The sequence below is a fragment of the Opisthocomus hoazin genome, chromosome 25 (genome assembly GCF_030867145.1).
Source record: "Opisthocomus hoazin isolate bOpiHoa1 chromosome 25, bOpiHoa1.hap1, whole genome shotgun sequence".
Lineage (NCBI taxonomy): Eukaryota > Metazoa > Chordata > Aves > Opisthocomiformes > Opisthocomidae > Opisthocomus > Opisthocomus hoazin.
This window is the reverse complement of record NC_134438.1, coordinates 1,231,290-1,247,875: the sequence shown is the minus strand read 5'-3', so window position 1 is coordinate 1,247,875 and position 16,586 is coordinate 1,231,290. Positions and strand designations below refer to the sequence as shown.

The 16,586-nt window shown below is 47.8% G+C and overlaps 1 protein-coding gene across 1 annotated transcript in view; it reads right to left on the bottom strand.

The window, feature by feature from the left end:
* Nucleotides 1-4,252: 4,252 nt before the first annotated feature.
* The window catches only part of LOC142364178 (myosin heavy chain, embryonic smooth muscle isoform-like), a 37,777-nt gene continuing 25,443 nt past the window's right edge, over nt 4,253-16,586 (bottom strand). The window contains exons 8-19 of the mRNA XM_075443299.1: nt 15,841-15,993; nt 15,257-15,505; nt 14,538-14,750; nt 13,837-14,049; nt 12,373-12,534; nt 10,562-10,714; nt 9,262-9,350; nt 8,889-9,012; nt 8,573-8,781; nt 7,618-7,726; nt 7,066-7,238; nt 4,253-5,294 (exon numbers count right to left, since the gene is read on the bottom strand). Of these exons, the coding sequence (XP_075299414.1) occupies nt 5,171-5,294; nt 7,066-7,238; nt 7,618-7,726; nt 8,573-8,781; nt 8,889-9,012; nt 9,262-9,350; nt 10,562-10,714; nt 12,373-12,534; nt 13,837-14,049; nt 14,538-14,750; nt 15,257-15,505; nt 15,841-15,993 (1,971 nt within the window). The 3' untranslated portion in view covers nt 4,253-5,170. The remainder of the gene's footprint in view (nt 5,295-7,065; nt 7,239-7,617; nt 7,727-8,572; nt 8,782-8,888; nt 9,013-9,261; nt 9,351-10,561; nt 10,715-12,372; nt 12,535-13,836; nt 14,050-14,537; nt 14,751-15,256; nt 15,506-15,840; nt 15,994-16,586) is intronic.

The following is a 16,586-nucleotide window of genomic DNA, read 5'->3' as shown; positions in this document are numbered from 1 at the left end:
GGAGGGGCTGGGGGCACGGGGGTGACTGTCCCGTGCCCAGCACTTGTCAGTCAGAACATCGCATGCCTTGCTGGGTGCTGGCGTGGCTGAGCCGTGCTGAAGCGGCCCCTCGGCGCTCCCCCACCCGTGCAGCAACGCAGCGAGCGGCTGGAGCGTGCTCCCGGTGCCTTCGTCAGGCAAGCATCCACGCACCGCCACACTGGGAACTCCGCCGGAGCGTTAGGAAGCCACAAATCCACAAAGCCCCCTCCTGGGACCCTGCCACCACCCCACCCCTGTTCCGATCCATGTAATATAGGACTGGATCTCACAGCGTCACCTGCGCGCTTCTGCGACAGTGTTGGGCGACTGCGTGTACCTCGTGGGTCTTTCGAGCAACGTGTTTGTGCGAGTTCTCTGTCCGTGTGCCTCGGAGTCGGTGGATTTTATACAAAGAACCAGCAAACCCAGCCGGGGTTTGATCTGTGGGTTTAGAAATCTTCATTCCCGCTCGGGGCCGTCACGTTCACTTGGCTCTGCAGCTCCAAGCTGGTTTATTTACAAGTGCTGAGAAAAAAACCATCGGCCCCAGCAGAGGGGAGGCGGGAAGCCCCCCCCTCGCCGTCAGGGTTTGTATGGTCGTCCTTTCCTGTGCATCCTCTGCTGCATTTGACTGTTTACATTTGTTTTAATGTACATAGGTTTGTAAACATAATTATCTTTGCCGAAGATCTTTGTACATAACTTGGGCTTTGTAGCTTTATTTATTCGAAATCTATATGGCATGTTGCAGTAGGACAGTGTACCATACCACCGTGGTGACACAGATCGTGAAGGGGTTTTCAAAAAAAAAACCAAACCCAAATTACCGCCATCTTCCAAAAATAAAGGTCTTTTAATGTGAAATCAGTGGATTTTGCAGAAGCGGTGGCAGTGGCCGTGGTTTTGTCACGTAGCGATGCTGCTGTGCGCCGCTGAGAAGCGCTTGCTGCCTTTCCCTTGCAGTGTTACCTCCCCCTTCCCTCTGCGCAGAGAGGGGAGCGGCGGCTGAGCAAGCGCCTTCCCTCTATGGCACCGACTGTCTTGGACCTCAAGATCTGATTTTTGGGAAGAGCCTGCAAAGCGACGGAGGCCTCCAGCTCCCGCCAGAGCCCCAGTGCCATGCAGGGGGAGGCCACACAGCTCCCCCCACCCTGGGACCAGCTCCCTCCTCGGGGGAGCAGGAACACCCTCCCCTTAAAAAATCCCCAGTAAGAGGATGCTGTTCTTGCACAGAGCCTGGGCCTTCTGCATGTTCATGGAACCATAGGATGGTCTGGGTTGGAAGGGGCCTTACAGGTCATCCAGGTCCAGCCCCCCATGTCATGGGCAGGGATCCCTTCCACCAGCCTGGGGTGCTCCAAGCCCCCTCCAACCTGGCCTTGAACCCTGCCAGGGAGGAGGCAGCCACAGCTTCTCTGGGCAGCCTGGGCCAGGGCCTCACAACCCACAGAGTGGAGAATTTCTTTCTCACGTTCAATCAAACCCTCCCTTCTTGCAGCTTGAAGCCATCACTCCTTGGCCTATCACTCCATGCCCTTGTCACAAGACCCTCTCCAGTTCTCTCGCAGGTCCCTTCAGGCTGCTCTTAGGTGTCCCCGGAGCCTTCCCTTCCCCAGGCTAAGCAGCCCCAGCTGTCCCAGCCTTTCCTCCCAGCAGAGGGGTTCCAGCCCTCAGATCATTGCTGGGGCCTCCTCTGGCCCCGCTCCACCAGCTCCAGGTCTGTCCTGTGCCGAGGGCTCCAGAGCTGGATGCAGGGCTCCCACGGAATCACAGAGTGGTGGGGGTTGGAAGGGACCTCTGTGGGTCATCTGGTCCAACCCCCCCCCCACCCCGCCGAAGCAGGGTCTGTAGCCATCCATGACAGCATGCCAGTCATGCGAGCTCTCCCACCACATTTCTGTGATGACGACCTAGCTGTCCTGCTGTACAATGGCTTCCAGCTCCTCCTGTTTATTGCCCATGCTACGTGCATTAGTGTAGATGCACTTGAGCTGGGCTGTCGATCTCCCCCTGACCCTGCCATGACACACCTGGGCTCATCCCTAGTGATGTGATCCCCCTTGGAACCTTGTTTAAAGCCCTCTCAGTGAATCCTTTTTCCCCTTTGAGACAGCTGTACTCCGTCTGTCCCCAGCAGGCCCGGTGCTGTGTGCACCTCCCCATGATCAAAGAAGCCAAAATTCAACCGAAGGCACCAGTCCCTGAGCCACTTGTTAACCAGGTGAGCTTTCCTCCCCTTTCAGTGCTGTTCCCTGCCACTGATGGGATGGAGGAAAACACCACCTGTGCCCCCGATCCCTCGACCAGTGCCCTGAAGTCCCCTTTGATGGCCTTGGGACTTCTCTCCGCGATCTTGTCCCCGCCAACCTGCATTACCAAGAGGGGGTAACAGTCAGAGGACCACACCAGACCAGGGAGTTTCCAAGCAACATCCCTGACCCGGGCCCCAGGGAGGCAGCAGACTTCCCTTGGGATGGGTCCTGTCAGCAGATCGGGCCCTCTGTTCCCCTCCGCAGGGAATCGCCTGTGACAGTTACCCTCCTTTTTTTTCTTAGCTGAGGCAGCCGTAATGCGTGGGGCTGACCGACTCATCCTGGGCAACCTCCTGGTTGGAGCTTCACCCGCATCCTCATCAGCCGGGCCCTCACATTCCAAAGCCCTGTACCCCGGGGGGTCTCACCAGCGTGGGGCAGAGAGGCAGAATCCCCCCCTTGCCCTGTGAGCACACACGGCTGGGTCGTGTCCAGCTTCTCACCCAGCAGCACCCCAAGCCTTTCTCCTCAGGGCCGCTCTCGCTCCCATTCTCTGCCCAGCCTGTGTTTGTGCCTGGTAGTGGCCCAACCCCTGCCCTGAGGTATGGAAGCCATGAGAGAGGCAGCGAAAAGCCCTTCAGCATCCCCTGCCCCCTCCCCAGTATGGTCCTCACAGCAGGAGGAGCAGCAGCCACTGCCTTGAAGGAGACACCTGAGGTAACGGTACCCCTGACTGAACTGGGTTCCAGGAGTGGGTGCCTGGGATCAGCTCTGGTCCCCAGCAGCCCTTCGGTGCTGGAGGCTCCCTCAGCCCAGGCTTGCTGGCACCAGAGGGACCACTGACAGCAGCCCTGGACTGTAGAGCCCAGGCAGGGGCTTCCTGCTCTCCCCCACCCCTCTCCTCTCACTCCAGTTTTAAGCCCACCATCTCCCTGCTCCTATCAGCTCCCCACGCTCGTCCACCTTCTCTGTGCAGGGACCAGCCCCAGGGCACCAGTGACAGCCTTGGCCTTACCCAACGCCATCACTGCCTTGGGCCAGGGGAGCAGGTACTGCACACTGGGACCTCCGAAACAGGAGATTCCACCGCCCAGCAGAAAGCCCAGACCCCGCTGAAGGCAGCCATGGGGCCTCTGCCTGGGTCCCAGCCCTGCAGGTCAGCAGGAGGGGACTTTGGACTCTAATGGCAACACAAAGGCTCAGCCCTGACCAGGCCATTTACACTGTGTTTAGGTCAAAAGAGAAAAAAAACCCTGAGCAAACAAAAGAGGAAGAAGGGTAAATGCAGCTTCCAGTCATATTCTTGTTTATTAAGGTCTAGGCCAGCCTCAGGAGATAGCTCTTCCTGTAAGTAAACAGAGCAGGCGGCCACATCTATAATGAATAAATTTATTGTCTTACAAAAATCATTGTCTAGAAATATGGGTATACAAGAAAACAAGATATTTGCAGTCAGATGCCTGGTGGTCAACAGCCAGTTTGATTAAAAGTATCCAAACACACACAACAAAACCTTTGTGACAGATGTTAAAGCTTTTAACCAAAAAAGGAAATCCATGGTTTTTGATTATGTGGTGGAGGAAGGTTCCTAGTTAACACTGATTCATTGTCACTAATATCAATAATACCACTTGGACTAGAGAGGTACGTGATATGAAGCACAGTCAAAATTAATACATTAAATCATTGTTATATAGGCAAATTATATATGTAACATTGTCTTAGTACTGTAGTGTCTAAGGCACTTTCTGTAATGTCAGATTTTCAGCTATTTAAACAAAAAGAATGCTAACTACTCGCTGTAATACTGTTCAAAATTAAAAAAAAAAAAACACCACAGCAACAACAAAAAGGATTCACATCCACTGGCATGTCAACTCCTAGGCAGGCAACATCCGTCGCTGAACCCCTGTCACCGCCGGCTCCGCACCCGCCCCGCGCGGCCCCGGAGCCGCTCCCGCCGGAGCCGCCGCACCGCCTCGGCCTCCATGCACCGTGCAGCCGCTCGGCTCTGCGGCTTGAAGGCTAACTCGGCCCTAAATTAATAAATTAATTTCGCCTGCGTTGTCTGTTTATTTTCCACTGGTGTTCACATTATAGTAGCCTTAATATATACACAGATCTGTCGGGCGTGGTGATAGCGGGTCTCTACAAACGCAGAAGTACTGTACAGATGAGGAACGGCGACGCTGTTTCAGTTTGCCTGTACTGCAGGAACGCTAACTGATGAAGCAGGTGCTGAGAACACTTCAAAAGGGTATTGCAGGTTAAAAATGGACACTACTCGTTCATCCCTACATCTCCCTCTAACACTTCCCAAGGCCTTTTCACAGTTCGCTCGCTGACTGTGTGCTGATCACAACAATTAGGAGAAAAGAAAAAAAAAATACAGGTGCAGTTTGGTCTTCAATGATCCACCAGACTTGATACAGCCACGGGCCGCCTGAGCACAGGAGAAACGGAAGGATGCTGTCTGTACAACAAAGCATGCATAGTCATGACGACGGGTCTGCCCCAACCACCTACCCTCTGGGAATGAAGTTTCCGTGTTGATAAAAAAAAAAGTTCCATCCTTCACATGATGCTTTATAAAATGGCTATACAATGAGTATCTGGAAAATAGATGCACTGAACAGAGACAACTCCATTTTATTTACTACAGAAAAAAAGCAGTTGTAACTATATCTGAAGCAGGGTACAGTATGGTGAGGCTGGAGAGCCTTAAGACATAGTTGACCTAGGATAAGTAACCTTGTAGCATGCCGATGTCTCGTAAGGCAGATTGATGGCCACAAGGCAGTTGGGTGGTCAGGAAAGTCCTCCTCCTCCTGCCGACTGTTGTGTCAAAGGTCTCTGCATGCAAGCGGTGTGATGGGGCTCTACTCGGCGGGCGCCGGCTACGCTTCGTTCACGTCGCTGCCTTTGCTCTCCGCATCGTCGTCCGAGAGCTCCAGCGAGGCCCCTTCGAAGTGCAGCTTGCATCTCCCGGATCGACTCGAGGAGAAGGTGATGGGGCCCCCCCTTCCTGCAAACAGCAACCAGACAATACACGAAGGGTCGTGGCTCGCCCACAGCCCACGGCCCCATGCTGGTGGCTGCTCCGGGAAGACCTCCGCACTGAACCATGGAGGAACAGTTTGCCCCCAGCCACGGGGCAAATTTCACACACAGGGTCTTGAAACCCCTTCTCTGACCAAGGAGAAGACAGGCTGTGCGCAAACATTCCAGTATTCTGGTATTCCTACTTACCGTGTACCATCATCTTAATTTTGCAAGTCCCAAGCAACCTAAAATGTTGCCTCTGTACAAGCACCAAGCACAGACCAAGTCCTAAACAGAGCAGGGTCTCTAAAATAATACCAACTACTCGTTTGTGTAGCGCTGCGCTGCAGCCCTCCTGCCGCTCCTGTAAGCCTCTCTCCACCCCCGAGATGGTTTTGTTCTGCAGCAAACTCACCACTGCTGTCTCCCATCTGTACTCGGTAGAGACCTTGATCTCCAAGAGCTGCTCTCAAGGAAAATGCTGAGACATTCCCACTGGAGTGGGTATGGGAAAAAAAGGGATTGGTGCCAGCCACTGGAAAAATCACATAACCACAGAATGGTGGGGGTTGGAAGGGACCTCTGTGGGTCACCCAGCCCAACCCCCTGCCCAAGCAGGGTCACCCAGAGCAGGCTGCACAGCACCGCGTCCAGGTGGGGCTGGAATATCTCCAGAGAAGGAGAATCCACAGCCTCCCTGGGCAGCCTGGGCCAGGGCTCCGTCACCCTCAGAGGGAAGAAGTTCTTCCTCGTGTTCAGCTGGATCTTCCTCAGCTTCAGTTTGTGCCCATTGCCCCTTGTCCTGTCGCTGGGCACCACTGGAAAGAGTCTGGCCCCGTCCTCCTGACACTCACTCTGCAGATAATTATCAGCATTTCTAAGGTCCCCTCTCAGCCTTCTCTTCTTCAGGCTGAACAAGCCCAGCTCCCTCAGCCTCTCCTCGTAGGAGAGATGCTCCAGTCCCCTCACCATCCTCATAGCCCTCCGCTGGACTCTCTCCAGTAGCTCCTCATCTTTCTTGAACTGGGGAGCCCAGCACTGGACACAGCACTCCAGATGAGGCCTCACTAGGGCAGTGTAGAGGGGAAGGAGAACCTCCCTCGACCTGCTGCCCACACTCCTTTTGATGCACCCCAGGATCCCATTGGCCTTCTTGGCAGCCAGGGCATGCTGCTGGCTCATGGTCAACCTGTCGTCCGCCAGAACACCCAGGTCCCTCTCTGTGAGCTGCTCTCCAGCAGGTCCGCCCCAGCCTGTACTTGTGCCTGGGGTTGTTCCTCCCCAGGTGCAGGACCCTGCACTTGCCCTTGCTGAACCTCATCAGGTTCCTTTCTGCCCAACTCTCCAGTCTGTCCAGGTCTCGCTGAATGGCAGTACAGCCTGCTGGTGTATCTACCACTCCTCCCAGTTTGGTGTCATCAGCAAACTTGCTGAGGGTACACTCCGTCTCTTCATCCAGGTCACTGATGAAGTTAAACAAGACTGGGCCCAGTACTGACCCCTGAGGCACACCACTAGTTACCGGCCTCCAACCAGACTCGGCGCCGCTGATGACAGCCCTCTGAGCTCTGCCATTCAGCCAGTTCTCAATCCACCGCACCGAGCACTCATCCAGCCCACATTTCCTGAGCTGAACATCCCTAACACCAGCAGCGCCACAGCTGGATACTCCCCAAGGATGCACTGCGGAGAGTCTGTGGGCACACGAGGGCTCAGACAAACCCTGCCCACCGCCACTGGCACCACCTACCTTAGCCTGTTCTTCAGGGGGCTGATCTCCCGGCTCAGGCCCTCGTTAGCCTCTGTGGCATCGTCCAGCTCACGCTGAAGTTTACATCGGGAAGCATTTGCAAGTGTGGCTTCCTCTTCATCCTCCTCCAGCTGGCGTTTGAGCTGCTTCATTCTGGCATTTGCCTTTTCCATCTGAAATATAAACCCAGGGACTCAGGATCAAACTAGACAGCTGCAACGCCACGACCAGGAGTTAGCCAACGTCCTGTCCACACAACCACTCCAGCTGGAGATGAACCAACACAGCCTCACTGCAGACTCCAGCCCGGGCTCCTGGAAACACTGCAGAGCTCCTGGGTCTGGGAGACCAGGATGCGTAACGGACCGTCACATCAGAGCTATCACGGGGAGGTTTTGACCACTGGGAACTACTCTAGTGGTTTAGTCATCAAGATAGATTCCCCAACATCTTTTCATTAACATACTTCTTAGCAAGCCCTTTCTACTTAAAGTATGGTTTTATTTACCTTTTCTGAGAAATAGGCCTCAAAAGCTAAGCCCTTCCACCTACCGGCTCCTTGTACTGGTCTGCGTGTCGACGCTCATCCTCCACCTGCATGAAGACTTCCTTCAATTTCTTCTCCGTACGACGGACCAGTTTGTTAGCAGCTGCTCTTTCCCTAGAATAATCAAAAGCCGTCATTTGTCCCAGTACTTGAAGGCCAGGAAGACAAAATCTGTTCCTTCTGAAAGGCTCTCGCCTCATGGTGTAACTGATACTTGAGTTCTCCTAACACGCCTGCCACCATCAACAGCAGCAACAGTTTTAGCGTGCTGGTGGTTGGCTGGGATGCAGCTTTGAAAACATGAAGCCTTTGCACTGGAGCAATACCAGTATGGTATGCAGGCTCAAAAGAGGGATATCAAGGTGCTTCTTACAGAGTTATTGCTAACCAGTAACATGTTCCTCCCATAGAGCCAAAAGCACAGAAAGAACAAAGATTGTTATAAGACCTTCAGATTCTGGGAGGAACTAGCTTAAAACAAATACATATATTTGGAGGACCAAGATGACAAGGATAGACAGGAAGAGCTCACTGCAGAAAGACTTCTGCAGAGTACAGGATTCATCTCAACCAACTAAAGCTGTCACACCTAAGCTCTTCAACTGGCTTCCTCTAACCAAAGAGACCAGGTGTCTCAAGGCGATGTTTCATCTTGTCTCAAGAAACTTCTGCATCACCTTGTGCATCCTGGGACTACCAGTCAACATATTCACCTGGTTAATGTCCAGAGTTAATTCAGCAGCTTTAGTTACGGAGCAAATCGTTTCTGAAAGTTTCAACCCCAGTTACTTTGCAGCTCTCTTGTCAAAATGTGTCCCCCAAACAGTAGGTTTCCTGATCAGAAACCCCAATGCCTTTGCCGGAAGCTCATATCTCAGCCCTACAAAAACCTAAGGCACAGAGGTTTCAGACATGGCAAACACAAGCAAACAGATTTCTTTTTTTTCTTTTTCTCCTTACTTGGCTTCCTGCTCAAGCTGTTCTTCTAGCTGCACAATCTTGGCTTCTAGAGTAGAAATTGTTGCCTTGAACTTCGACTTCACAGATCCCTCCAGTTCCCGCAACTTGGCTTTCAGCTCTTTGTTCTGCCTTTCTAGCTGCTGCCGTGCGTTTTCACTCTTCTGGGCAGCACTCCGCTCCCCAGCTAGCTCAGAATTCAGCGTGTCAATCTTTCAGAGGAGAACGATAGAAGATCATTTGGTGCTATTGAGATCCTCCACTTATCTGCACACTGAAACATAGATTGCCCCTACAGCATTGCCACCAACGGACTCACCTGCAACGTGGTCTTTAGGAACCGCTCATTGAGAAGCTCCATGTTGCTCTGCTCTTCCTCGAGCTCTTCCTCCAATTGTGCAATCCGAGCTTCCAGCCGGCGCTTCTCATCCAGCAGCGCTGACCTAGAAAAGAAGTATTTGGGTCAAGACACGCGCAGATCTGATACAAAGCAACCAGCTATTTTGCTTTTGATACTTTAGACATTCCAAACTGTAACGAGAAGCTACTGTGTAAGCAATTCTGTTCGTAACAAGAAGCAATTTTTATCGGGACAACAGGTCAAAACAGAAATTGCAAGCAGGCTACCAAGAACTGCAGCTGCTGGTGCCTGAAGTTCTTCAGATGCACAATTAATACATTTGATGACTCACTTTCCCGAAGCACTGTTTGCAATCTCATCAGCCAACTCATCCCTTTCTTGCTCAGCATGACGACGAGCTCTTTCAGACGCAGCAAACTCCTGTGAAGGTTTAGGAAATATTCATTACAGCATTAGGAATCTCAAAACTTCTGCAACAATTATGCCTTCTAATAACTTCTGGGAGATGCTGTGAAGTGTGATATCGCCGAGGTCTTTTCATGGATAAACAGAATCAACAGCTGTAAAAGCTAGCAGGACGCATCACCTTGATCTTTCCCTCCTGTAACTGCCACATGACTACTATGAATTTACTTCTCCCCGTCCCCTGAAAAGGCCAGTAACATTCAAGCCCTAAGCAGGAGGAGAAAACCGTTCTGTCACATGCTCTAATTCATTAAGTATAACGTGGGCACTAAATTAAGCAAATTTTTTAGGTTCCTACAGAGTACGTAGCATGACTGAAAGCAAAGTATAGAAAATGAATTTTTAGCACAAAAGTATAACAGTACTGAATCTTGTATTGTGAAATTGTATTGAGTGGTAGAAACACCCAGACATTCACCAAGAAGGACACAATCTAATGCACTGCAAGTGCAAGACTGACAAGTTTGAAGTCTGTGAAAGAATGACATGGAGAAGCTCTAGTAAGTTGTAGGTAAAAGTCTCAAACATTAAGTGCAGTGTAAGCTGAGTGATTGCTTCAACCTTTGCAGCTAACAGGGTAAAAAGAGGTCGTCTCTCACACAAGGCAATTCTGTTGCCTTCAAACCTCAAACGTTTAACCTTGTGGCAGACAACGGAGATAATCGGGGATAAGTGACAGTGATATGTAGCACGACTTGGAGCTCTTACATGAATTGCCAACAATGAGGGAACAGATGCCCGTAAAAGAAAGGGATGAGGACCTCAGATAGCAGAGAGATAAACCTCCACAGACTTACATGGTGCACTGAGGTACTGGAGAGATTGTTAGGTTTTTATGTACTTCCAATGACCAGTTTTAGTACTGACAGTGTGCACCACAGCTTCCAGAGACTCTCAAACCACCTTGTAAATTTTAGTGAGGCTTGAAATCTGTTTAAGCAGTAGTAAGGCTTCCCTGCTACCCAGGCAGGGAAAGGAAGTCCAGACTACTAGAAGGATTCCTACAAAGCTATAAGAAGCTCACTAATGACCTGGGGCAGTGAGGAAGAGAAACATCTCCAGGCTCCCACTTTTCTGTTCAACTCACTGGATGGCTTTTTACTTTTTCTTTTTTTAAAAAAACACAAACACCCTCTGGCCTTCCCCTTTTCTCTAGAAAGAAAAACAGATTTCTTGGATTTCAATCTCATCTCTTGGAGCTGGAGTATTTCTGCTTCAAGACATTTGAGCTTCTTTTCACTTTCTTTGGACTGTGCAAAGATCTCATCTCTGGATGCAAGGGCTTCTTCTAGCTCCAGCTGGTAGTCTTTCATTTGAGCCTGCAGTTGGAGAGCAGAGGAAAGAATAAGCCATGATACAGCAGGACAACCACAAGATTTATTAGTAGCTCTGAAGCTTTTTTGCCCTTAGGAGGCAAGACCTTCCTCCTAAAGTGGCTTCATTCCACTTAAATATATTTATTTTCAGTTCTTATTTTCATAGAATTATAGAATGGTTTGGGTTGGACAGGACCTTTAAAGATCAGAGTTCTATCCCTCTGCCACGGGCAGAGACACCTTCCAGGCTGCTCAAAGCCCCATCCAACCTGGCCTTGAACACTGCCAGGGAGGGGGCAGCCACAGCTTCTCTGGGCAACCTGGGCCAGTGCCTCATCACCCTCAGAGTGAAGAATTTCTTTCTTATATCCAATTTAAAGCTACCCTCTTTCAGTCTAAAACCTTCATTTTCTCATCTTTCCATCACTCACTCCTCATCAGAAATATCCCATTAGAAGACTTCACTTCATTTATTAGTATATTTCTTGTAGGAAAAAACCTCTAGTAGAGGTAGTAGAGATACCTTTGTAGTAGATAGGTAATGCTCTTGCAATTGTCTTGGAAAAAAACAAACCTATTTACTTAAATTGACTGATAAAACCTATTACAAGTACTCAAGGTAAGAAACTTCTCAGTGTAGAAGTACCACAATTCACCATTTTGCACATATAACGTAGAAGCACATACTTTCCTTCCCGTAAGACACTTAACACAGACTGATATCTTAATTCACACAAGTTTGACTTCAGATGCTAAAAGAATAAAGCTAGAGAAACTGCATTTAAGTTGTACCTGCATCTTCGCAATACCACTAGTCATGAGACCACTTATTTCAGGTGCTTGCATGAAAGTGTACAGAGATCAGGTATGAACTCTGTAACTGACTCAGCCTCTGGGAATAGAGAAGCCGCTACTGCTAGGTACCAGCATTTCTTGCTTTAATCTCCATTCCCTTCTCATCCAGCGCCTGGACCAAGTTCCAAAATTGCCCTCATTCAGTTGAAGTAGGATTGCCAAGGAATAGAGTGGACAGGGCAGAAAGGCAATGCAGTTTGCTCTATGCTTTACATGGTCTTGCCATGGCCTCATACTCCTGCAGCTTTGGGCCATGGCACTGAAAGCCTTGGGAAAACTGACCTCTACTAAAGATGGAGTATTTCTCTGGGAATGGGAAATAAATCCTTGACACAAGTACTGGATTCTTCTTGCCAATCTAAAAAGAATAGGCATCTTGGAGCTTTTTCAAAGCAACTAAAATTTACTCCTCCTATTTCTCTGGAGCATTTTTGGCTTCCTCAACTAGAGGAAGTAGCAATCAGCAAGAGCTGAGCTGAAATCAGTAAATTCAAAGATACAAACAACCATAAATTTTAAAGATTCAGCCTCAAAAGCAATCCTCAGTAAATCCTTATGCAAAGCATTGAAAATGATGACTATTGAATAGAAGTACGTGGGGGACAATCTTAACTCCTTAGCAACAAAAGGATGAGAGGAGTTTTGAGCGGCTGATAAGTTCAGGCCAGATACTGTGACGTGTGCCAGCATAGCTGAGTCTGATACTCCTTCTTGCCTTCACACTACAAATGCATGTAACGAAAAGCAGCACCCTTGACACACTGTCAGCAGGAGGGAAAGCAGCTCAGCTGATTTGCTGTGCCTACCTGGAGCTTACGTAGCTGTTTGATTGCTTCACCTCGAGCCTTGTTTGCAGCTTCTATCTGACCTTCCAGGTCTTTCGTATCCATCTCCATTTCCTTCTTGGCTGCCACAGCAAGAGCCCTCTGTTTGCACTCATCTTCCAGTTCTGCCTCCAGCTCTCGCACCTGTGAAATCAAGGGATTTAACAGGCTCAAGCTCCAGGAACAGAGCAAACACAAAATCCTAACAAAATGGCTGATGAATCCAAAAGGCCTTTGCAGATCAGAATTAGCATTACTTGATTCGAAGAGCCTACAGAACTCAGCTACATGGGAAGACACTGCAGACGGCAAAAAAATCCACAAACTGGAAGCAGAGATCTCTGAACTGACAAAAGGAAAATAAAGAAAAGAGCTCAGCATCTGAAGCATTTCCATTTCATCTGTTCAGCTACTTCATGATCAGCTTCTGGCCCAGTACATCTGTCTACATTTAGGTATGACTTGGGGGCAGATGTTGCTAATTCTGATCGAACCACTAAGAGGAAAATACGACATAGAATCACCACACATTCTCAAGAAAAAAAAAAAGAAATAATTCTCTTTGAAACAGATGTGCTACTAGAATGTATACACCAACAACTTTTCTTTTTTTCAAAAGAAAACAGAGAAGCAAAGTATCTAAGAAAACAACTAACAAGAACTAAGATGAACTCATACAACAATAAAAGTGAGCCAGAAGTGCCACAGGTTACCAACATGAAGGAATATGTTTCTTTTGAATCAAGCCTCCCTCCTCATGCCAGGTCAGGAGCTTTTGTCCAGTGCAAAACAATAGCAATTCAGCATTGCAGGGAACATCAAAAGCCTTCCAGGTCAATGCTTTTATTTATTTCTAGGAGATCTCTATACAGGTGATTCTCAGTAAGTTTTTGTTTTCTTGTGATAAATCTTGAAATATTCGGTGCTTTTTCCTTAAAGCTTTAGAAATGTTAATTTAGATCTATCTTCTCCTACAAGCATGAAATTTTAAAGGCATTTCTTTAGAACTCTAGTATCATAAAACAGATCTGAAGAGACTCAAGTCTGGCAAATCTGGAATCTTTGCTACGTTTTTCATTTAAGAAACTGTTCACTTAATTACAGTCTTTCAGTCTATGTCGGCATCCATGGATTTGTTGCTGTACACCAAACAGGACGGGCTTGAAGGACACCCATGCAGCAACAGCCAAATCTACTTGCATGTTGAGTGCTTTTGAGGCAAGGTACAGTTGAATTGGAGGACCATCACTGGCAGACTAACATGAACAGTGGCTAATCCACAACAAGACCTATTGTCTTGTTGGTAAAGATCCATGCTTGGGACTTCTATAGGATGGGATCTTTAAGCATAGAGTTTTATTTTCCTGGTAGCAAGTTCTCAAAGCCATAGAGCTTTGTCAAAGATCATCACGCCCTTCCCACTATGAAGCACAGTAAGATACATACTTGTTTAACCAGAATCCTCTTTTTCTCTTCATTCTGTTCATCTCTGGCTTGCAGATCTCTCTCAAACTGGGCTTTCATAGCTTGCATGTTCACCTCCAAACGAAGTTTAGCATCTTCTGTGGCCTGCAGTTCATCTTCCAGTTCCTCAAGCTCAGTCGTCATCTCTTCAACCTGTAGCTCTAAAGTTCTTTTTGATTTCTCCAGTTCATGGACCTAAGCCACAAACATTAATCAGACCCTCTCAAAATCAGCAGTTAACAGCAAAAGTAGACATTATATGAACTCAGTACACCACACTTTGTGATGCTCCAAACTGGACAATCAGAACAGGGAGAGCAGCATCTCTAAGATACAGATTAGAGAACCAAACAAACATCCGTGCAGATGAATGGAGAGATGAGCTGTGCAATATTCACAGAGAAAAAGTAGTAGTAGTAAGACAAGCTCTTAAATCCAGCACAAGTGCCATTAGGCATTTGGCCAGCAACTGTTGCTCTCCAAGTCTTCACATCTTTTGAACAGGCCTCATCTTAATAGAGACCACCCTCTTGTTCTGAGCATTAATTCCTCCAGAATTCTGGGTTACAAATCAGCCTCAAAACGTTCCATATTTGTGTCAAAAACACTTCTCCAACCAGGGAATTTTCCTGTGTTGTTCCCTGTGCAGTTCATAACAAAATAGGGTCTGGAAAGTTACTTACATTTTTGCCCACATCATCTTTCGAGCTCATTAAGTCTTCCATATCTGCCTGCAACTGTTTGTTCTGTCTTTCAAACTCTTCCTTAGCTTCCAGGGCTTCTTCCAAAGCCCGAGCCAGAGACAGTGCTTTGGTTTCCTTCTCCCTTGCCTCTGCTTCAGCACGATCTCTTTCCTCTGCATATCTGGCAGAAATGTTCTTTTCTTCTGCCAGCATCTGAATATAAGAAACAATTAATCCATCTCATCAGTTCTATAATCAGGTCCTTCCTGCCTCAGAGGTGTTTTAGTCACTGAAGTGGTGAATGCTCTAAGTTTAACTGGCATTCAGAAGCTGTCTAGTCTCTCAGTCTTGATCCAAAGGCTAGTAAGAAAACAGCTACAGCTACTCTGGAATGAGGTGAGGAAAGCAAGCTACTAATAAAGATGAAATAATTTTCCTATTATTTCCATCGTTCAGTCTTCACACTCTTTCTTAGTCTATCCTGAGGGATTACAATAATAGTCTGAAGTTTTTGTTCCAATAGAATTTCTTTTTTGTATATAAAGAGCTTATTACTTGATCTAACAAGACTCCAAGATGGCATTTAGCTCACTGAAATTAGAAGCAACAAGTTACTCCTAACAAAGGCCAAGCTGCTCCCAAAAGATTTATCAATCAACACAAACAAGATGCCATTTAAAAATCATAGAAATCAGCAAGATGACAGGAAACTAGACTACCTGATCAAACTTCTTCAGCTTTTTCTTCAGGCTATAAACAATCTGGCGCTGATGATCTAGGTCTACCACCACGTAATCCAGCTCTTGCTGCAGGCGATTCTTTGTCTTTTCCAGTTTGTCATAAGCCATTGCCTTCTCCTCTAGACTTTGGCTTAAGGACTCCGCGTCCTTCAGTAATTTCTTTTTGTTTTCCTCCAAGCCTTCAATGGTTCCCAAGTCATCATCTACCTTTTTCTTAGCATCAGCCAACTGAAATTAAATAAAAGAAAATAATGTTCCTTGGTACATCATGAAAAGGAAAGAAAGGCAACAAGTCAAAAACACAAAACTAGGTGTTATTGCTAGCTAGAGTAACACAAAAATTATGAGCTAACAGGAGTCCAAGTAGGGGAAAGTCCTGTCCACTGCAGTTAGTTGTACTGGTCACTATGGCAATTGAGAAAGTCCATGGAAAATTTTATTCCAAAGTGTGGTCGAGCATACGTGCAAGTTACATGACATTTTTCCAAGAGGTTTAGGACACCAATTCATCTCACCTGGAACGTGCAGCCCTTACAGAAGTCTTGCCATGTACAACAGCTTACCTGTGATTGTAAGGCAAGCATCTGTTTCTCCAGATTCTTTCTGGCCTCCTCTTCCTCTTCCTGCTGCTCTTCCAGGTTGTTCTTCTCCTCTTCCAGCTGCCTAATCCTACTGCTCAGGTTGAGTTTCTGGCGGGTTTCTTCCTGAAGCAGCTCCTGTTACACAAACAGGCATATTCAAAGTTCAGTTTGGTTCATAGAGTGTTAAGTGTGGCCTTGGCCCACCACCCTCCATTACTCTACTTGGAGGTTCAGGTTTGATTATTTTTCTCTCAGCAGTTTTGTACAACGACATGCTTATGAAGCCATCCGTAATCTGGGTTTTCAAAAAGGTACTGCTCAGTCATTTGGGGCACACTTAAGCCTTTATGAAGCGTATTTCTCAGAGAATCCATGCCACTGTCTGTTCAGAGAAGCCAATGGATGATACTTTTCTATCTTCAAAGGGACAAGCACAGCAGTTGCCTTCAAAATATATCTTTCTTTTCCAACAAGCATATAGAGTCCCTATTTTAAACCACCTGAGACGAATATATAGCAACAAATCCTGCAATGACAGCATGCTTTCAAGATTCACTGCATTGCTTAAATGTAAAGGTCAGTTTAAAGACAGCTGTAATTTGGCAGTGGAAATTTCTGTCATAACCGAGACTAATGAAAAGTGTAACCACCAGCCCTCTCTTCCCTCACCCTGTTCCTCACAGAACTCTCCAACTGTAATGAACATTACTCGAATAGTCACCATTAGC